At 42.9% G+C, this 23,429-nt stretch overlaps 1 protein-coding gene across 1 annotated transcript; it reads right to left on the bottom strand.

The window, feature by feature from the left end:
* Window positions 1-4,206: 4,206 nt before the first annotated feature.
* CAV1 (caveolin 1) lies at window positions 4,207-23,139 on the bottom strand. The gene is made up of 3 exons (XM_033059118.2): window positions 22,841-23,139; window positions 21,953-22,117; window positions 4,207-6,171 (listed from the first exon to the last, which is right to left on the bottom strand). Exons 1-3 carry the CDS (start codon window positions 22,868-22,870, stop codon window positions 5,830-5,832), a joined length of 537 nt encoding a protein of 178 aa, XP_032915009.1. The 5' UTR covers window positions 22,871-23,139; the 3' UTR covers window positions 4,207-5,829.
* Between the last annotated feature and the right edge of the window lie 290 nt (window positions 23,140-23,429).

Raw genomic sequence — 23,429 nt, 5'->3', positions numbered from 1 at the left:
CTGATCATACATACTGCATGGAAGTTCTGATCTAACTTATCAGTGCACTAACCATAAATCTACCTGGGCACACCTATGGTGATTCCCCCTCAAGGCAACGCACACTTAAGTGGGAGTTTGGGCATCCTAATGCTACATTAATGCCTTGGGTATTGCACCTCTTGGTACCTGCTACTGCACTGTTCATATTTGCTCTTCTCTATGGTTCTATTTTGATTTAGAATTTTTCTGCAAATAGTTAGATGTAGGAACTGAAAAAAGGTATGAAAAGTCATTGCATCCTTTTTTTTCCTTTTAGAAATCTCCATCCATCCCTTTCAGATGGAAGTGTCTGCTGTGCACAGCTTTGTGTCATTCTTTGAATATGAAAGGCAGATCTGAGATCTCTCATCCACTTGTTCTTGGTGTAGAATACACCAGCTCCTTTTGATGAGATTTTTTTTCATTGCACCAACTAGTTTGTTTCCATGTCAGATTTTTCACTTGGGATTTTCTGGCAGTAGGGTTTCTGGCAACATGTACATCTGGGCAAGCTACATCTGGAGCTTTGGTTGCTGGGGCTCAGCCGGCTGAATGTTTTGATGACTAATAATCACAGATGAATGCCTATATTCTGATAGTTGCCAAAAAGTTATACAACTCTGGAGTCCTTTCCTTTAAGGTTACTCTGAGTGAATCCTCTGGTGTGAAGCATTTTCTAGCTTGGAATAAATAGCCAGGAAAAGACTGTCAGAGTCCAGATCCACTGCAGGGGTACTCCACGTCCTGGATAAAGGTTCAGAGGTATGATCAACCAAGAAGGTCACAGTTATGATAGGCTTATATCTGAGTTAGTCTCTGGGCACCAACAGAACTCTGGAGAGCTTCTGTCAGTCTGCAGAATAGCCTTCAGCCTAGATTGCTAGTGTTTCAAGCTGGAAAACAGAATTATCTCTAGAAGTGCTAAAACTGGAGACCATAATGCCTTTGTTCCTCTCTGATAACCACTGATAATCACTTGATAGAAGGGAAAATCTGTAGACTTTAGATCAACAATGGTGTCAGACAGCTCAGGCAGTGTCTCTAAGGCTCCTGTTGGAAGGATGATGCCACATCAGGTGTCTAGTTCCTGCAGAAGGTGTCTAGTTTCTTCAGAGCACACCACTGGTCTTATAAAAATTGGATTCATAATACTCAGCAGGCTGAGTGCCGAGCAGTGGAAGTTTACACCTAGGAGTGCAGTGAGAGGAGTTTAAATCTCCTGTCTCAATGAGTGAGATGTGAGGCTACAGGCCTTACACACCAGGGTCTTCCTAGGGATCCCTGAGAGCATTTATCATCTCCAGCTCCTACAGGAGAAGGTCAGATGGAGTAACACCTCATTAATACCTCCTTGTAGTATGTATGTGTAACCTGAGCACCCTTTCAGTGAATTTTAATGGCAGTAATGGGCCAAGGAAATTCAGGTTCTCAGAGCAAAAGCAAACCACCTACTAGAATTCAGCCTAGGCACTACATATTGTGTCTTGAATCAACACTAAAATGTGTTTTGACTATGAGAGAAGGCACAGGCTTGTAATGAGTCTCATCAGCCTTCCCACTTGTGCCATCCTTAGAATCATTACAGTTGGAAAAGACTTCAAGAATCATTGAGTCCAACCACTGACCAAACTCCACCATATCAACCAAACCATAGCCACGTCGTCATTTCTTGAACACTTCCAAGGATGGTGACTCCACCATCTACTTGGGCAGCCTGTTCCAGTGCTTGACCACTCTTCCAGTGGAGAAATTCTTCCTGATGTCCAATCTGATCCTCCCCTAGTGCACCTTGAGGCCATTTCCTCTCGTCCTGTCTCTGGCTGCCTGGGAGAAGAGGCTGAACCCAGCTGGCTACAGCCTTCTTTCTGATGGCAGCTGCAGAGAGAGGTAAGGTCTCCCCTGAGCCTGCTTTTCTCCAGGATGAACAAACCCAGCTCCCTCAGCTGTTCCTCAGAGGATTCACTCTCTAGGTGCTTCACCAGCTTCATTGCCCTTCTCTGGACATGCTCCAGCCCCTCAAAGTCTTTCATGCAAGGAGGGACCCAGAACTGGGCACAGCACTCGATGCTCCTCTCCAGTGCTGAGTACAGAGGGACAATCACTTCCCTAGTCCTACTGGCCATGCTATTTTTTATATATAGACTGCTTGGTAATAGCAGTTAAAAATGTACTGACAATACTGTGCATTTATATTTTCAGAGTTATCAAATGTACGTTTTACCACTGTGCCTTCAGAAGCCCCTAACAGAGAAAATATCTCGGAGACAGGATGTGATAGCCATACTCTACAACTAAAATTTTAATTAAAAGTTCTACAGAAGAGAGCAAAATAGAAAAAAAACCCAAAAACCCTGTGTCACACAGTGTCCCAGTGTCAGATAACATGAAATGAAAAAGTCAAGGTTTGTAAGACCTTAATAAATGAGGATAACAAAGGTGTTCTATCTTAGCAAATACTTTTATTCTGTGCTTCTTTCCTCCTCCTCAGGACATGAGGAAACAAAAGGAAGCAGCAGACACAAGGCAATGAAAGCAAACATGTGAACATAGAACAGCTCAAGTTAGACCTAAGTGAGCGCTAAAAGTTAGCTTGGGTGCAGATAGGGAAATTCTCCATCATTATTAAAATCCTACCGTTTGTCTTTATATTTTGTTACAACTTCATTTCAGTAAGTATATTTAAAAAAATATTGTGCATTTAGTTCTCAGTAAAACTCAAATGGATCAACCACACAGCCAGACAGTTCACGCGCTCTCGGTACTTGGGTACTCCACCCTGTTTGACGTGCCCAGCTCTCCCATACTTTCTCTCAGGAACACAGTTCAAACTACAGGGCAAAATCTAAGAACTGGTGACTCAGAGGATGAGAAGAGTGACCAGTGACAGCCACAAAAGTTTTCTGATAAGAGGAAAAACTATATTGAGCCCACCTGAATGCACAGGTCTTGAGGCAGTTTATGGCACTGACTTGTATTGAGCAGAGTGAGCCTGTCTACACCACATTTACAGCCAAGTCACGAAATTGCCTGGTGCCACTGTCCAACACCTAATGTCTAATCCTCTACTTGACAAACCTGGATCTTGCTATGGGTTGTATCTTGGCTATGGTCCTAAGTGTTATGGCAGGAGCATGGATACGAGATCCAACCAGAGCACAGCCCCGTGACCACGGCTCAGTGAAGTGCAGGGACAGTGCAATCACAGTGCGAATCTGAACATCTCTCCCATGAAAGGTCTTGGAGTCCTGATACTAGAAATAGTTAAGCCTGAATAGATCAGGCTCTTTGCAAAAGGAAGATGATTTTGGATGCTGAAGGTCTATTTGCTTTTCATGAACATGTATTTTTTTCACGACAACCTCCCTTTTACTTTAAAAATATTACACTTTCTCACATAGTCCAATTCATAATATTATTTGCTACCACTGGCCCATTTAGTGCTGCTAAATGCACCAGTCTGCTATTGCAAAACAAATGATGGACTACATTTATTTGGTATCTGCCATTTGAACATTAAAATCCGGTTCACAGATTTGTAGACCATTCATAACAGCATGTTTTGTTGGGCTTTTGTGTAACAGTGTGACAGGTATTGTGCAACAAAGCCATAGAAATGAACTGTCCTGTCACAAGTTACGTCTATACACAACTGAATAAAGGCTGTCATTCCCCTATTTCCATACATTACATGCTAAGGCTAATGAGCTTTTATTAGGAAAAATCCTGTTTCTACTGGACTGACAAATAAAGCTTTAAACAATTTTTGTCCACATGACTTTCAAGGAAAAAGAAGTCAGACAGGATCTACCATTAAGCATCTTTTTATTATAGTCTTTAATGTACATGCAGAATTTTAAAAAAAGGTGTCAGTTATATCTGTAAGCTTGTAACAATAATGTAAATATTTGGGTCAGCAATGTATTTTGATTAGGGACTAAGAACTCTAAGTGAACAGACATCTTTCAGGATATACAATTTATATGGTAAATCCAAGTTTTCTTCGGAGCAATTTTCCTCATAAAAGATAAAATATTTCTTGTTTACAATCTTGGTTGTTTTTAATACTGAAAAAAATCTATAATAGTACACTCTTCATTATGTACATAGAAAAACATAAAACTATATCCATACCAGTGTCTGTTTTAAATGCAAATAGTAGTTAATAGCTTTGTAAATTTTTGTGCACCCTCTCCCCTTTTCCCTCCCCCACCTCCATTTAAAAATGCAGCATTTCCTAAAGTTTTCAATGCTTTGGCAGAAACAGAATGGAAGGCACTTCCACGTTAGGTAAAGCAATATGTGAAATGTCAGCGCTAAATAAAAAAGCTGTAGGTGTACCAGACAGCTCGATGTTCATCCCAAGGGACAAATTTTGCACTTCTGCAGGTCAAGAATTGGTTTGCTAGAGATTCCAGCTGGAGCAGGCTCAGACCCCAGCTTGGTTTACAATAAAGCAGATTAGCCTCACAACTATTTTTACAAATGCTTCACACAAACCAATGAGGATGCAGAGAGCATCTCTGAACACAGTACTATCATCAGGGCAAAAAGCTCTTGCAGGTCACAGCATCAGAACGTGTCGCAAAGGCCCTTCCACTTTGCAACACGGTAGTTTCACACAACACCCTCTGTTTAAGACTTCCTGATGTGGCAGCTCAGCTAAAAATGAACAAAGCAACACACAAATGTGAAGATTCTAAAGCATCTCTTGTGATGGATAAATTTAGACTCAGCAAAGCATCCTGGAAACAATCTGTGTGGTAGTGGCAGGCTGACCTCTGCTGATAGGGAAATTTTCAAAGCTGTAGAAAAGTTTCTCCTAAATTTGCCCTAAACCAGTACACAGGGGCAGCTCCTCCGTGGCCTCCTGTGGCTTGTTTGACACTCCTTCGTTTTTCTTTTAACTCAAGATAATCTCTGGCATACCTGCAATATGCATTTTTATTAATACTTTGCAAAAATACCCCAGAGATGCCAAAGAGATAAGTGCCTAAATGCTTGCTAAGGGATGTTCATAAGTCACAGTCAGGAAAACATTTCCATAATGACCAGTTTTAGCTCTCAACTGCAGTTTGTTTCTGCAATCCTAGCAAAGGTTGAGAAATTACTGGATGCAAACTTCCAAGACAGAATGAGACAGAAAGGCACCGACCAAAGCTTTTACATGTCAATGTCTCCAGCCTGACAAAATGTTAAATTTTCAGGACAGATGCTAGTTCAGTAATATGTTTACTTAACTAATTTATTCATACTGCACAATATCTGACCATGACTGTAAATAGCTGCAGTCAACTGACAATCCAATTGAAAAAGAACATTCTGCTAAAACCTGCCAGCTGGTCACGTTCATTCTGCTGTGATAGCTCTGCACTCTTTAGCCACAATAAAATGAATGGCTTTATAGTGTTGGAAAGCATTTTTGTCATTCTTCAGTATCACTGTGGATTTATCTCACAAGGAATGAAGGGTAAGATAAAAAGGCATCCAACAACACTTCAATCTCTGAGTTGAACAGCCAGCAAAATAATATGCAGCTGGCATGGAAGAACAGCCCTTTAAGGTTAGTTTAAAATGCAGACCAAAGGTGGAGAAAAAAGGGCAAAAGAAAGAAAAAAAATAAAAAGGTAAGTAGTCCAGTAAGAATGAACAGTAGAAAAAGAAACTGAGCAAGTGATTCTTTGTTTTGGGCCAGTCCACCACCAGTTGCTGTATGTTGCTTTGGGAAACACAAAACTGGCACCAAAACACTCCAAAAAACACAAAACCTTCACCCCCTTCCTAGGCTGATGGCTCTCCTTGAATTGTCCCTCAGATCTCTTTCCGTACTGTGGCTCGGATGCTGCTGAACACTTTGCCTATGGCCTCAAAGAGCGGGTCGCAGAACGTGTGGATGCAGATGGAATAGACACGGCTAATACACTGGATCTCAATCAGGTAGCTCCTTATGCACGGCACCACCGCCCAGATGTGCAGGAATGACAGAATGGCAAAGTAGATGCCCCAGATGAGAGCCATAGGAATACCAAAGATTGCTGACAGTAAACGATAAAACCAGTATTTCGTTACAGTGAAGGTGGTAAAACTGGCCTTCCAAATCCCATCAAAGCTGTGTGTTCCCTCTGGCTCAGCAATCACATCTTCAAAATCGATCTGCAGCAAAGAACACAAAGTCAGGTCAGTCAGACATTCGCATTAAGGGTGTGTTCCAGAAACACCTTTCCTGGAGAGCTGTGGTCCCCTGCAAGGAAACACGAAGCACGTACTTCCTACATCCCCACATGATTCAACCTATTATAAGCCATGATTTAAGCCATGAATCTTCAGGAACCTTTACCCAGTGACTACCAGGGAGCCTCAATGATTAGCTCAAAATTGGACATCTAATTTCTAGATGGAGTTTTCCACAAAACTGAATATATTTTCCTCATCTCCTACAGCCCTAAGGTATGCAGTGCCCTTATGGTCTACTTAAGGTACAAAACAGGTGAATAAAATCATATTTCATAGTTTTGATTATTCATAATAATTCAAAAAGTCACCTAAGGAAGCAGTGCATTCCAACAGGCATATTTTAGCACTCTCTGTTGAAATACTGAGCTGTTCAGGAAGTTTAATTGTCATAATATTTCTATAAGAAAATTAACAGAATTGCAATGAAGCTTCAGCTCCATGTCACACAGACATGTTTGATATAACCCACAATACAGGATATTTAATTTAGTCAGCACAACCAATTGTATAGGCACTGCTAACAACAGGAAAGAGAACATCACAACACTATTCCTCCGCAAGGAAATAAATGGCTGTCCAAGTCAGATGAAAGAAAAAAAAATTGCATTCCTGGGACTGGATCCCAAAGTGAGATAATAATGCTGCCAAAAGTGAAGATTTACAGGAGCATGACAAGGTAAGTATGACATGGGCCAGCAGCCGCAGAAACTCAGGCAATTGTACCTTAGCAGGCTGGAAGAAGGTGAATATATATATACTCAGTGTAAATACTGCTTATACTGTAAGAAAAGGCTCACAATCACTTCTTTTAATCTAAAATATACATAACAATTAAAAACCACTCATTCTTCTCTCCTGCTGAAACTTTTATCACCTCCAGATATAAGTTACTAACAAAGAGAAAAATACTATAAAACCACTGCACTTTCCAGTTTCTCAAACAAAAAAGGTAACTTCAAGCAAAAGAGCACAGTCTAGGTGCAATCTATGTGTATGACTGGAAAGTCCTCAAGAGGAAATTTCTGAATTATTTGTGATATCCAGAACCTTGAATGCCTAACACCAGGCTGGCTTAATTGAACATACTCATATTACACTCTCTGCCAGTGCTTCTCTAGATATCCTGTCATGCAACTTATAAACCTCTTTTTCTGCTACTCTGAACTAGGTTCTAGTGATCTGAAAGTCATTCTTTGGGATGGATATTCATCATCATCATCACCATCACACCTAAAGGTAGCATTTGAGTTGACACTTGTTCTCCACAGAAACCTATGGCAGACTCCGCACTGGCAGAGTAGGTTTTCTTTTTACAATACATAAGCAAGCATACTTACACAATCTATTTCTGCAGCTATTCAAAAGCAAACTTTTAATTGTAGCCATATCTCATGTTAGCTCATTTTCAAAGTGAATGGGTGTTCTTGGCTTCTTACCAATATTTTGCTTGAAATCAGATAATAAAATATCCATATGATGGCAAAATCCACGATGATGACAGCAAAAGAAAACTGCTTCTCAAAAAATATTACTACATAAGGACTACATGGTTCAGCATAGCCCTCTTATTCTAAAACTTTTGTCAATTTATTGCATGCTTCCCACCAGCTGATGCTGTAACCCTTGGCAAAGGTAACACGGCCATCATAGAGGTTCAAAGCATCAAGTGCTAGTCACTGTCATATCTACAGTCTTTTTATTCAGTTCAGTTGGAGTCCATCTTGTATTATTTTCTTGTATTATTTCAACTGGTTGATAAGGGAAATACTAGATCTCATAAGGAAAACAAGTTTGCATTGAGCTCCATCAGTCTTTTCATGGTTGCCTCTTTATTTTAGCCAAATGAGACCTATTTTTACCAGAAATGCAAAATGAAACCATGGTTTAATGTGAATTTGATATTTTAAAATATATAGTAAGATTAGCCCATAATTTGAATACTTTCAAAATAGTTCATTGCAATGAAATGGAAAATGGAAGTCAATAAACTCACTGGTTTTCAAATCAAATAGTAAACTTTCTGTAACTGTGATTCTCAGTAACTCATATTTTTAGCCTCTTGTGTTCAACAAAATGTCCATGGAGAGCTGGGGAGCTGACACAAGAATCATGCCATATAACATTTCCAGATGGACAGCCCTGTCCTCATTCCCGGAGCTGATGCTAATATTAGAACATTTATGATACATCTTTGGTCAGGATTTCCCAGCTCGTCATACACGGTTGCCCTAAAAGTACTCAGGAACAGATCTATCTGTGAGATAATAGCGATGTATTTGTGACACCAGTAATTATCAATAGGTTAGTTTCTTGGAGTAATTTCAACAGCTCTACCAATGCAGAGAAGAGATGGCCCTGTAGGAATGGCAGCTGATGTCTTTGCCCATTTCATTATTCCTCAAATTCTGTTTCACATTACTCCAGTTTGAATAAGGGAACTTGTGAGTGAAAAGACAGAAAAACAGCCTGACAACTTAAAACTCCTAGTTGAATTAAAATGAAGCTTTTATCTTCCTAAAAGCTGCATTATTAAACATAAGAACATTATGTGTATGCCAAGGAAGTCCAGCTACGCTTGGCATTTGAACCTCTGTGGTGCTGTCCAAAACCAAACGCACCTGCAGCAGTGTCTAAGTAAAGACAGGCAAGGAGTTGAGGTAATCTGGGCTCTTCTACTCATGAGCTAACAGACCGCTGTCTGGGAAGCTATTTATTTCACTCTTCAAGCAGTACAGATAAGTCCTTCTGCTGCAGGAACTGAGATATCACTCAGATTCTTCCTGCACTAAACCACTCCCATGAAGGATCCTGATTTTAGCTTGTAGGGATCAGTTCTCCACAGGCCAGAGGAGGAACAGGTGACTGGATGCATTTTGCCTTGCTATGGATTACATTTACGTCACTCAGATTACTCACTCCCTCCTCAGTCCCTCCTACTGCTCTCCTCTGGTTTTTAGTTCAGTAGCACTCACTGATGGTGAGTATCATCAGACTGATAAAGGGTGTCCAACTGAAATAAGTAAAGTAAAAATAGGACTGACAGGGGAAAGAGAAGTGCCCAGAAATATGATCCTACAGAAGAAAGACACTGTCATTTCTGGTCGTCAATCTAACTGTCTTGCAAGTATAAGACAACATTTTTAGGGTCTTGTTCTCAAGGTCACTTTTGTCAAAGCGTCATGTGCATGTGGACCTGTGAACTCTCATTTTATCTATAAAGGCTTTCTTAGGCTATGCACAGGTCTTGTCTAGTAGATTGCATGTTCCTCATGTAGTTTGTTCCTTCAGAGCTGCCAGAATGTGCTGTGAAATCACAGTGAGGCAGTTGCCAAGCCAGTGAAAACATGGGCACGTTCACTTGCGACAGGAGAGAAGTACAGGAAACTTGGTTCGACGCTCTAAAGGATGCTAATAACTCGCTCTAGCCTTCTGCTTCAGATTAAACTATTAAACACTATCAACTGCTGTTCCATGCCTACAATGCACTTCCTGGTTTCAGCTATTTTTTGTTTCCTACTATTCAGTTTGGTAAAGCCAGTTTTTACATTGCTTGAAGCTTTTGTCTGATTCTGCTATGAGAATTAATGAAGCTTCTTTTTCTCTGCACATGTTTATTAAACTTCTATCAGGAAACTGAGGAACCTGCTTTGATTCTAAAATAGATTTATTTACAAGAAAGGGAGATGGTAAGGGATTTATTTACAAGAGAGGAAAAGTGTCTATTTAAAGATCAGAACTATTAATTAAAAAGCTTACCAGTGTGAAGTTATCATCTGACTCAATAATACACACCGCACGTATGAAATTAGTTGACCTGCTCACCTTGTCACTTCAAGTCCCTATGTATCAGAAGCTGGCCAGCTGGAAAGGTATATTAAATGCCAGGCTCAAATCACCTGCTTACCCGCTGTGCTTCTCAAAAGTTTGTTCATTGAGGTTTGCAATATTCATTACATAGAAAAAATTACTGGGCATGGTCTGTCAGAAAAAAATAAATATTAAGACCACCAGCATCAGGCTTTGACCTACATTTCTGTGACTGTAACTATTATGATTCATATCTTTGTGTGTGGTAGCTGCATGCTGCCTCTTATGCTCACAGCACATAGTTCACAGCCAGGCACCACCCCTACTCCACTCCAGAGGAACCCAAAAAAGTGCTGAGAATGCCTACATTTTTGTGTGCTTTCAATGTCTCTTGGAGTCAGTAAAAGGAGGCTTGGATCCTCACTGTATCTCTATAGATTGATCACTAATATGTCCAGTCAGGCAGAACACTTAAATACACACACAGCATGAAAAATGTGAACTGTCCCACTGATGGCAATATGCTTACATGCTCTGCCAGACCAGGGCTAAAGCCTAGGCTGAATGTATACAGGAAAGAGTCATAAGCTAGTTTTCTTTACATTTTTATGCCCAGAGTATGGAAACTGTCTACTGCTTGCCCTGGGCTGTTTTAAAACAGGTTTTCATTGATTTCAAGACTGTAAGTATAATATTGTTTCACTGTATTAAATCCTGTCCTTGCAAGACATGAGGCAGATATGGATTTTTTTTCGGTTGTAATAAATTCAATTTATAAAATTCCCAAATATATTCAATGTCCTTTAAAGAAACATTTAACATAATAAAATGTATAAAATATCACAAAACGACAAGCCTTTCTATGGCATGGGTAACATTTAGGAGGTGATGTTAAGGACACATGCAACACTGCTCTTATGCTGGAGAAAGCTGTAGTATTATTAAAAATAAGAAAATGTGTGAGCATATGAGATTGTTACTATCTTAGCATTTCCACATACTACTTGGAACTTAAAAATTCCCAGTTACAGTGCCTGGAGAGGAAAGGCATCACAGCAATTGAAAATAAAGCGAAGCAATAAAGTCACAATATTTCTGTTAAATCACTGATGCCAGTTAAACAGTTATATATTTCCTTGATCCTTTGGCATACCACATTATCACATATGCTGATGCTTGTCCTCATTGCTGCCACAGTTTAACAGAAAATGATGAAAAAGTTTATACTCTTTCTACTGAATCTGCAGGAAAGAGGATGGAGAGTTGTTCAGACATGCAGGAGGAAAAGTTGTTCTTCTCCCTTCCTTCCCAGACACCCAAAGACTCATTCACCCTTTTAAGAGCAGGGTGTTATCTCCATCTGGCAAATGTTTACCTGTAGTTATGTAGGAAGGCTGGCAATTTATTCCTGAACACACAGAGCTGCATGATGCCTAGATGGTCTACTTCCTCACAAACCAGCTTTCAACAGCAAACATTAGGTTATCTCAGGTGTTTACTAAGCAAAAACTCATTCTGTTCCACAGTATTTATACAAACCTAGAGCTAAAGCAAGGGTGACTTCAAAATGTGAACATCTAGCAGTGTTCTGTTTCCTCACAAGACAAGGAATTACCTTGAATCTTGGTATTGGTGGCAAGTACCTAACAAGGGAACCTCAAGACTCCCTCCAGGTTGGGCTGCAGCATGAATAGGGTTTGCCTGTCAACCCCAAACACTGCTCTTCTGGGGACTGGTCAGATCACAAGACACAAAGCTGGTCCTTTGCAAAAAAAAAAAAGATGCCATGACTGCAGATGGCTAGGATCAGAGCTGTTGCATAAGGCTTGTTGAGTGCAGAAAAATTACAAACAAATATTTCCAAAGTGATCGAAAGCCTAAACAAGCAAGCAGAACTGCTGCACCCCAGTTACTTGCACAAACTGACCAATGAATTTGGTTTACCTTTCCTGTCTCTCTGTGCCTGCTTTCCACAATACAGCAAGAAAAGTGTTCTGCTGGCAGATCTCTTAATGGAAACAGTGAATCCTTCCTGAGTGCTACAGAGTATGCCAGAAAAGCAAACAATGCTTTAACAAACAAGGATATTCATGTTGGAAAGTAGAATGGAAGGACTGCACTCTTGTAGCCAGAGAAGAAAACCAGCCTGGTCCGGAGTAACTCCTACTGCATGCATAACAAATACAAATGCATTATGAAAATATGTACATGGTGCCCTGACTTAGAAAAGGGGGCGATTGCAGATCACCATTTCACAAACTAAAAATCATAGAAAAAAGCAAAAAGAAATTTGCTTCTAACTGCAGAGAACAACCTCCTGCTCCCAACCCGTGCTGGTTAGAAACCAACAAAGCCCTGGTGATGATCTTTGTTTCATCAGATGGGCAGGCTCACCAAAATCTGAGGAAGTACTTGTGAGAAAAATGTGACTGATGCCAATGGGTCAGCACTGCAGCAACCAGCTGTTCTCCAGAGATCCCTTCCTGAAGCACTTGCCTGTCCTGCTCCAATACAGGCTGGCAGAAGGAAAGACGCAACTTCAAGGAAAGACCTGCACTCTGCAACACAGCAAAAACTTCCTGTGCAGGTGGGGATACCATGTCAGCTAGTTCCTTGACAAATGTCTTGATGTTGCTGGAGTAAGCAGTCAGAAAATAAAATTAGTGTTTTCCTCCCTGGAAACTGGGCTACTGGGAGGTTATTGCAGATTTCCCAAAGAGAAACACTTAAGAAGCTTCCTTTATTTTCCACAGCTCCTTGTTTGATACAGCTATTTTAGCAAAGAATCCTAATACATGTATGTATATCCACATATATCTGTCTGTATGTTTAAAGAGGTATATTTATGAACATGAACACCAGTGTGAAGTTTTGACTGCACTGAACATAACAGGATTTTTTTTCTTTTATTTCAGTGGTGCCTGCAGTTTGGCTGAATCCAGAAACCTTAATAAAAGTAAAGACATTATGTAAACTGATTTTATATTTTTAATTACATTTAATATATATGACAGATTTATATTTTACCATTGTATGCTTATATGCTAATAAGGTAATAAAGTGCTATTAGGTTTAACTTTTTAGAACTTGGTCTGGATTTATCACTCCTAAATTCAGGCACTAATGGGAAGTGGAAATGTAGTGACCTCAGACTCTTCAGTAGATGGAGAGACAGGCATGTTTTAGATCTGGAAACAACTTTTTTTTCTCTTTTAGTTTTTAAAGGGAGTCTAAGAAGAGACTCTTGATTATGTATACTATTGATAAACACACTCCTGTTAGCTGCTGCAATTCTTTTTTGCAAATTTGTATTTGCAAAACTTGTTCTCACCTTTTCCCCTCGTTTCTACCTGAACCATGCTTATTGCTGACAGTGAGTGTGCAGTGATGCCCAGCTGTCTCTCTCTTCCTTTAAAAAAAACTTGCCCTGCATTTGTACGGTTAGAAGGTTGTCTTTCTTATGAAAGAGAATAAGATACTGATCCTTAAATATAATGTATTTTTTTAGTATTTCATAAAAATCAAGATATTTTACAGTTCTGCTCTTGTCATAAATTGCATGAGAACAGCAATGGGACTGAGTGCAAGTTTGCTGATGACACCAAGCCCTGTGGTGAGGCTGACACGCTGGAGGAAAGGGGTGCCTTGACAGGCTTGAGAACTGGGCACCTGTAAACCTCATGAAGTTCAACAAGGCCTGGGTAAGGGCAGTCCCAAGCACAAACACAGGCTGGGTGGTAGATGGAGGGCAGCCCTGCAGAGGAAGACTTGGGGATGAGCAGCTCAATACGATCTGGCTTGCAGCCCAGAAAGCTGACAGCACCTTGAGCTGCACCAAAAGAAACAGGTTGAGGAAGGTGATTCTCCCACCCTGCTCTGGTGAGACCACACCTGGAGTACTGTGTCCAGCTCTGGGGCCTCCAAGATAAGAACATGGGCCTGCTGGAGCAACTCCAGAGGAGAGCCAGAAAGGTGATTAGAGGGCTGGAGCACACCCTCTGAAGACAGGCTGCAAGACTTGTGGTTGTTCAGTCTGGAGAGGAGAAGGCTCTTAGAGCAGTAAATAAAGTGGGCTATAGAGGACTTTTTACAAGGGTGTGTAGTGACAGGGCAAGGGGGAATGGATTCAAACTGAAAGAGAGTAGGTTTGGATTAGATATTAGGAAAAGATCCCTGAGAGGCACTGGAACAGGTTTCCAAGCGAAGCTGCAGACACCCCATCCCTGGAAGTGTTCAAGGGAATGCCGAGGGGGCTTTGAGAAACCTGATCTAGAGAGTGGCATCCCAGCCCATGGCAGGGGGCTGGAACTGCATGATCTTCAAGCTCCCTTACAATCCAAACCTTTCAATGATACATTAATTTGGACTTCATAAAACAGTTGATGATTTTATGGCTGAGCTCTACAGGAGATAGATCCCTGATCTTGAGGGAAAACTGATTATTTTTTGTAGCATCTGTTAGAACCAAGAAGGGATTTCAAAGTTGAAAGACGAAATTTTGCAATCTATCTACGAGACTCCCTTAGGCTTTTTTGGAATTCCAAATATAAATTCAGCACAGCAAGAGTTTGGACAGAGAATGTGATGCTTTCACCTTCAGCTGTGAGAATTTCTTCTCACTTCTTATCTATGAAGTTGAATTTATCAGTTCCTATTTTCTTAACTACAAACTCCACCCTTGTACAGCCCCACTAACATCTAGAGCACAGCACCTACATTTGAATAAAATCATATTTTATCAATTCATGAGGTCATTAAAATGGGGACAGAGGCATTGAAATTATTTCTTCTCTTGATTGCTAATCTGATAACAATTTCTGACAAGAATGATGTTGCATTAAACATTTATTTTTTTTAAACCATCAAAAGAAATTTTCCTACAAAATCTGTCAAGAAAAGATAAAGAGACTAATTGGGGTAAAACCTGCCTCTGCAATGAATCAAATGAAATTAAATGGCATAATTCCTCTTTCATGTTCAAGATACCCAACCCTTATAAAGTCTAAGAGGGGTTTTATTACTGTCATTTGTCTAGAAATATATGGTAGTTCTGGATCAAAAAGCTCAGAAAATCAGTTACTGATGTAGAATTCATCCTACTGTCTATGAGAAGGGTATTTGAGAGCTGTGGGAAATACAAACTTATCTTACTTTACAACTATAGCTGTCTTCAGTTTTCCAGAGATCACAAGTGTTACAGAATCACTCAAGTTCATTCATATTTTCTTCTTTCTGTTGCCTAAACCACAACCAAGATCAAGTTTCCTCACTGAGGACCTCATTTGCAGACCATTCTACTGTACACAATTATCCCTTTTTCCCCTGGAGAGTTTTACATTTCAATTTTGTTTGTTTGTTTGTTTTAGATATTCATACTCTATGCAACAGAAGACAGTGTTTCTATCCACATAGTGGGCTAAAAATTCTACAATCAATTCAAATTACTCTTAATATTTTCTAACATAGGATCTAAATTCTGTTGAAGTGATCAGAATTGAAAAGTATTTGCCTCTTTTCAATCTGAGACAGTGTCCAATAAATTCTAACAAAAGGAACAGCCATGCTGAATCATTTTCTCTGTCCACATGGCCATCAAATGAACACTTTTCTATGGAGTTATGAGTCATGTTCATTATGCCAAACAAGAAGGCTGTGCATAAGGCTTTAATAATACCATGAGTTTAAATGCAAACACATTTTCTTGAGAAAGAAGCTTTCCTTAGAACAGATGCCATTATTAGCTGTAATCTCACAGACATTGAGAAATCGCATGTCTGAGAACTCCTAATTAAGAAAGAAAGAAAAGCAAGAAAACTATTTTTCAGGACTCTTAAAACCTTGCTAGACCTCGTATAACTGGCATTCACAACGAATCAAGTTTTTAATCTCATAGTCATAGACTAGCCTTGGAAGAAATATTTGAAAAATAATTGGATCATGTGGGTAGCCAAAGTCAAACACTTGAACTTTCTTGCATTTTAAATCTAAACCCTAGCTTGTTAACAGGACACAGCACTACAGAACCATTTCATTTAATTAGTTGTTACGCACAAGTAAGGTGTCATGTCTAAGCTACAAGTATCAGCAATTGAGACAAACATGATCTCTGAGAGCACTGCTTCTCCTGTCCTGTGGTTAAACACTGATGTGAGTCTTCCTCCAGAGGCATTCCACTTTGGTCACTGCCAATAGCAAGAGCCCAGGTGACAAGCTTGGATTAGAACACATACACACACATATATTCCTGTATCTATATATTTATAGGGATGTTTTAAAACTTGAATATTTATCTGTGTTCTCACGACTTTTAATAGTTTTTAAAAACAAAGAAAAAGGGTCTGCATTAAATTTTACTTGATTCCTTATTTCAGAAATAGCAACTGATTGAGCTCTGCTTTTCTCTCATTTTACTTTGCTGAAGAGCAGAACTGCATTCCTCTCGGGTTGGCACTTGTCACATCTGAGTGACAGCCCACCTTAGGTCACCCATTCCAAAAGAGCACGGGGTGACACCTGCTTTTCTTCCAGGAGGCTCTTGGGTGTGGGGATGGGAAGTTCTCTGCCCAGTCATCTCTTTGTGCATCTTACACTGTGCACAGTACAACAGGGAGGGACCTCAATGATGAAAGATTACATAAAATGTGAACTGCTTTTGAAAAACCCTCTCTTTTTATTACGAGGCAGAATTTGTAAATAGCTTTAAAAACATGCCTGAGTAATACTTTCCTCCCTAATGAGTACATAATTGCTGTATTTGTCAACATCTGACTAAAAATTCCAGACCTTTCCATGCAGTAAGCTGGATTGCCCTCAACTGCATTAGTTTTAAGTAGAAGGCAAGAATACACAACTTTTTGAAACTTGGTACAAAAGCTCTGCATCTGTAGACAAGTATTAGAATTTTTTTTTTTCCAGAACAAAACGGGCTCCTATACAACAAACAGCAGATAGACATCACTTGCTTAAAACAAAATAATAATTACATTCTGGATGGTAGACCAGGCACAGGCCTTTCTTCCTGGCACATCACTGTAGGAAAAAAATGTAAGCTGGCTGCAGATGTGATTGCACAGTTGGTCCTCACTAGTCTCTAAGGATTAGACTTTGTAGGGTTGGCTGCAAGGTCCGTCCCCATTCTCAGCAAGGAGCAAGGAAGTTAGTGAGAAGAGCAATCTGTAGGAGAACTGGCTCTCTCCTCTGTGTTTTCCAAATTCAGTAAACTCTGTGCAGACTTGACCACAGATATGTTGAGAAAGTCTGAACTCTAGAACTTGAAGGCTGCAATTTAGCTGTACTCTGAAAAACAAAAATATTGTGTTGGGAAAAAAGAAGAGCAAAGCCTGAACTTCAGATACCTTCATGTGAGTCCTGGGTCATTGGGGAATGAATGAGAGAAAGAAGCAATAAGCTTTCCCTCCTGTTTGTTGTGCCTCATCACATATATCACAAATAAAACCTGCAGGACACAAGTCCAAGAGCATAACTGTCTGGTGAAGGACATATGAAACAGATAAAACTGTATAATTACCAGCATGACTCCTGGAGAGCTCCCACATGCACAGAGGCTGTTTCTCCCTTACCAGATTCCCTCCTCACCTCCTGCCTAACTAGCCACCTTCACAAGCCAGACCTGAAAGAATGGAACCACTAGTGCACATTCTCCTGCTGTCTAGGTGATGTATGAGGATGGTTGTGTGAGGAAGAAAATCCTTCCTTTTTGGTCTCCACCGAAAAAATTGGGAAAAAACATAGAAATTCTGGTGATTTTTACCGGATTGCGCTTCCTCCGGTTCAGAGCTGTCACGTCCACTGCCTGCATACCTCAGTTTCCGTAAGGCCTTGTTCACATCCCTCCCTGAACAGAAATCCAGTCATTTGCCCCATTTTTCTGGAATCCTTCCAGCACTAAGCTTCCACTTGGTAGTTAATGCAAAGACAAACCATAAGCAGTCACCAACAGCTTTGATGCAAAGCTGCTCTATAAAAGGATCTTGAGTGAGTTTCTGCCCCTTGCCTCAATCCCAACCCTAATGCTGCCTGCACCTCACATCTGCTGCAGGGGAAGCTGGGCAGATGCTCTGTGCTGCAAATCAAGGGAACATGTCTCCTGCTTCTCACAAGAGAAGGTTATTTTTAAAATGTGCTATGGGAAGTATTTGAATACAGACAACACTGAGGCCTTTTAGAGAGCTGCTTACAGAGCAGATTCCTCATTCTCTGTCTAATCATTTCTATTTCATGGCTGACTGATCTGTCCCCAGTTTCCATGCTGCTGTGCCTCATAGTCAAGTGGCAAGAAATGCATAAAATAGCAGGTAAAAAGCAGAAAGTTCTAAATCTAGAAAAATGCAATGGCTCTAAACAAAACTGAGCTCAGCCTGAGCCATACTTCTGGCATTACAGGACTCCTACACATTTTTCTTCTCCGACTTTCAGTACCTAAGACTGGAGTCCGCCCCTCCATTTAGTTCCATGCTCTGCCTGGATGTTTTATAGCCAAAGTAGGAATGGCAGATGGATATCAGAAGGGGACTACAGACTGATGGCTAAGGCAGGAACTGAATCTGTGTATTTTCACCCCAATACAAGCCTGTCCCTTTAGGTAGTGGGTATGAATTTTATTGCTACATCTCACAGATTGAATCTGAACTCAGGGTCCATATACATGCAAATTGTGGCAAAATTCCTCTCTCTACTCTTTAGGTTGGACTATCTATTGAAACATAAAAATAAAAGTTATTTATCCTTGTAACAAAACAGAAAAATGCTAATTTAAAATGCCATTTTGTACAAATACTTTTGTTTTTATGATGTAAAATGGATCCTGTCTGGTTAAGATCAAATTCATTTTGGTATATTCCTATGTGACTATGTTCACTACCAGGAGCTCACTTGCTGACATAGAGGCAGTACTGGTATTCTGGCTGTTTGCTGTTTTTCAGTGGATATGTTGGCCCACAATTATTTCAAAAGGACAAACTAAAAAGCTTGTTTTTTCCATTCCTACACTTATTACTTTCCAAGTTTATTTCAGAAGATCGAATGTAACAAACTTCCTTAATCCTTGCCTCTGTGGGAGGCAGAGAGGGCAGCATAGGCTTTGTAGGTCTCAGCTTCTTTTAAGTCCATTGCAGTTTTTCTCTGTCAGCAGTCTCATTCTTTTCCTATCAGGGTGTTTCTTTCATTGGGTTAAGTTTGTGGACACCAGGATTCTGACTTGCTTAGGGGCTATGATTCATCCTCAGAAGGTTTGGTTGCTTTGGGGACTTCTCCTGTTGACATACGCAATAAACGATGATGCAGTACTGTCCATGAGATCCAGCATTCCCTATCTACTCAGCTGCTTCTCCATGGGTAGAAGGAAAAAAAATTGCTCTCTCCTTTTTAAAATCATCCATTTTAAAGGCAGTTTTGTACCATTAGGGACACAAATTACTTTTGCTAAACAAATAACAATGTTACGCCTTTTCATTTTTACATGGCTCCTTAAAGATACAGGCTGATGTGAGGGATAATTCTTAGAATGAATCCAACAATATGACCATAGCTTGTCTTATTCAGCACCTTCAAACTGTGTTGAAGTCTGGAATTTGAATTTACTCATGACCTTGTTAAATTACCTGCACATAGCATGACTTATTTTACAGATACACATTCAGGAACCAGAGTTCACCATCTTGATTCTCTGGAAACAATACAGTATTTTTGTTTTTCAACAATGGGTCTTCGTTACAACAAACATGGTGAATCTCACACACTCTAACTCTGCTGGCCACTAAGCAAGCCAGTTATCGGCTTAGTCACCCATTACAACTGGGCAGCTCCCATTTTTCCTAGGGTCTGACAAACCCAGATGACAGCATCCTCAATTTTCATATTGCGGTGGTGTATTCCTCTCCCCTTTCCAGGCTGCAGTGTGATCTGAGAAATTCTTGCTAGGCCTTGGCTTTGAAAACACCACCTGGGCTCATCTCTTTTACAGCTGATCAGAAATACCATCTGCTCCCAGGAATTGCTAACACGCTGCCGTTTTCCTTATGACCAGCCTCGGAAAATATTGCTCCTGCCTGAATGGCATAGCATTCCTGTTCTCACTCTTTCAGAGAAAATGCCGACCCAGACTGTGACCAGGATAAAACACTGTTATGACTAAAGCCTGGTCTCTCACAACCCTATCAACAGCAGTCCAAAATGGGGCCTTTTGAACTCTCCTGGACCGCAGCAAGCTAAACCCAGCAACCTCCCTTTGAGTGGGATGCCTCTCAGAGCCTCATGTATGGAGGGTCACCGATACAAGTCGTATCCTGGAACAATACCCAGGCTCCTCAAAGCCCAATCCTTTGCCCACTGGGAGATGCAAGTGAATATTTCACTGGCCTCTGGGGAGAATTTTTCACAGGTACCTTGCTTGCACTGACAGTTCCTATCTGTGTGCATGCCCCTGTGCATATGCTAGAGCAAATCTGAAATACTGCTTTCTTAGATGTTTAAGTACCTTGGATACCTAAGTAAGTGAGGCTTGTGAGTAAGGTTAAGTTATAGTTATAAATTTATTTAAATGCTGCTAAGTATTGTTCTTTTTCTAAGTTGTTAAGCTAAGTGTTGCTAAGTGTTGTTCTTCTGCTGAGTTGCTACTTATAAATTCCAAGTTATAAGTTAGGTTAAGTGCTCTTTAGTGTTACTGTCTGTAAATTGTTAAGGTTAAGGTATAAATTAAGTTAAATCTATGAGTCTGGTATAAGTTAAGTGCTATTCCTATGTTTAATTCTTAGGCTTAAGGTATAAGTTAAGTACTGTTCAGTTGGAGTGTTGTTAAGCTTTTAGGCCCTGTTCCTTTTTTTAACCTTGCCTGCACTGTCTTTTGTCACACACACACACCTAAGCACACACACCCACCCCTAGATAGTTCTCAGTTCATTTCTGTTTTGATTGCCTGGATTTTGTTTGGTTTTGTTGTTGCTTGCTTTCCCTTGTTGTGCCTTGGCAGTCCTGGAAGTAGTAGAGTGAATCTTGCCAATGAACTTGTCATGCTTTGCCGCTTAATATTAAATCTGACTTTTGCTCATACCCTTGCTGATGATTTTTCAAGCGATCCCAAGCACTGTCGTTCATAGCACACACAGACTGTATAAATTTGTCTGTATGTATTTTCTTCTATGAGAAAAATCTGCCTCTGTATTATTTCTGACCAAAGTGATTTCAAGCAAAAATCTCTATCGACCCTGACTTGTCAAAACAGTTAAACTAAAAAATCTAGGCAAGGGCACAGTTAGATTTTGCTTAGCTTGCTTATCATCTCTTGAAGGAAGGAAAAACACTAAAGAGAACAAAACAGAACAAGGACACCAATCCAACCACCATCAGAATCTCTGATTTTGCACCCGCCAGGCTTAGGGAGGGAGATCTGGTTTGTGACATCTCCCCGCCCTGCCTCTGTGCGTGCCTCGGGGAAGGAAAATCCTTCCGACGGTGTTACACAAGGTCACGCAACTCATCGCCCCGCTCCCCCGGCGGGATGTCCCGGCTGCAGAGCTGGCTGCCGGCAAACACGGCGGCGGGACCCCCGCGGCCCCCGCCCGCTGCGGCGAGCCCAGCGCGGTGCGCCCCGCGGGACAGCGCGGCCAGCCCGGCACAGAGCCAGAGCCAGAGCCAGCCCCGCTCCGCACCGCACCCGGGAGCTCCGCAGGGCTGCCCTGGCCGCTGCCCGCCTCTCTCCTGCCCACTCTGCCTTTTCTTTCAGAAAAAACCAACAAACAGTCAGCCCCTGTCCCGTTCCCTCCTGCAGCAGGTGGAGGGATGAGGTTCGCGGTTACAGCCGCCCCGACAGTGCCCGCGTACCCTGCCCCGGCAGGACCTGGCATCGCCCCCCTCGACGCCCGCCTCGCCCCCTCACCTTAACCACGTCGTCGTTGAGGTGCTTGGGGTCTCGGTTGACCAGGTCGATCTCTTTGGTGTGCACGTCGCGCACCGCCTTTTCGCTCAGCTCATCTGCCATCATCTTGTTGTTGGGTTTGTAGATGTTGCCCTGCTCCCGGACGGGCGCCGTGTACAGAAAGCCCTGCGGGGAGCAGAGGGAGAGCGGCGGGAGGGGAGAGCCCAGCAGAGGCGGGGAGGGGAGGGCAGGGCAGGGCAGGGCTGGTCGGCGCAGGGGGGCGGGCTGGGGAGGCGGCCCCGGGTCCCGCGGGCAGCGGGATGCAGGCTGCGGGCGGTCCTCGCCCGGCTTTTTAACCGCGGGCGCTCACCACACCCCCGCCGTGCCAGGCGCCGGCTCCCGCTCCCGCCGCCAGGCGGCCCCGGCCCCGCCGCCTTGCCCCAGGGCGAGGCGAGCGGCCCCTCGGCGGGGTGGGCGCTGGCGTGATCCGTGGGCACGGCAGGGAGCGGCCGGGGCTCCCCGCGCAGCGCCCTCCCCGTGCCGCACGCTGCCCTCGCCCTACCGCCCCCGCTGCGCTGACCCGAGCACGGCGCTCTCACCGCACTGTCCTCACCATACTGCCCCCTATACTGCCCCCCTATACTGCCCCACCGTGCCCTCTCCATCCCGGTGCCCCCGCTGTAGAGCCCACCATATACCGCTCATCCCGCACGGCCCCCTCCCCGCGCCCGCCGGGGACGTGTTCCCGACCCGCTGTCCCTGCTGCCCGCAGGTGCCCGGTTGTCCCCGTCCTGCCGCCGAGCCGCGCCCGCTCCGCTCCTCCGGCGGCTCAGGGAGCTCGGGGGCCCGAGCCGCTGCAGGTACTCGGCGGCGGGGCAGCATCCCGGCCCCACGCCCCGGTGGTCCTACCTCCGAGTCTACGTATTTGGTGCCGGACATGCTGCCGCGGGCTGCTGACGGCTCTGCCGCGAGTTACTGTGCCCTGCGCCTTGCACCGGCGGAGGCAGGAAGATTCCGCTCTGCGGAGCGGCCGGCCGGGGGAGGTAGCTGCGAGGAGAGGGCTGGCCGCTGGCCAGGGCGGCTCCCTGCCTCCGGCTGGGGTGGATGACAGCGGCGGTACGGCCCCGCACATGGCAGGGCGGCCGGGGGTGGGAGGGGAAAACAGCCCTGCCCCGGCAACCTGGCATCTAGCGGACCCGGCCCCGGATGATTGGGCTGTGCCGTGCGGAGACAGGCTCGGCAGGGAGAGGGACAGGGTCCGCTCCGCGTCGTCCGCCCTGCCCCGGCTGCCCACGACCCCCGACAGTAGGTCCCCGCCGCCGGGTACCGGGGCGACAGCGGCTGCGTGCGGCACAGCCACCTGGGCACGATGGGGGCGCGGGGTGGGGCAAGGAAGCAGTGAGGAGATGGAAAACTTTAATTGCGTTTAGCGTCCAGAGCGAGAGAGGCGTCTGCCGGGCCCCCTCCTCCCGACATTGACAATAGTTTAGACAGAAGC

Source organism: Catharus ustulatus, chromosome 4, assembly GCF_009819885.2.
Source record: "Catharus ustulatus isolate bCatUst1 chromosome 4, bCatUst1.pri.v2, whole genome shotgun sequence".
In the NCBI taxonomy this organism is placed as follows: Eukaryota; Metazoa; Chordata; class Aves; order Passeriformes; family Turdidae; genus Catharus; species Catharus ustulatus.
This window is presented reverse-complemented; position numbering and strand designations above follow the sequence as displayed.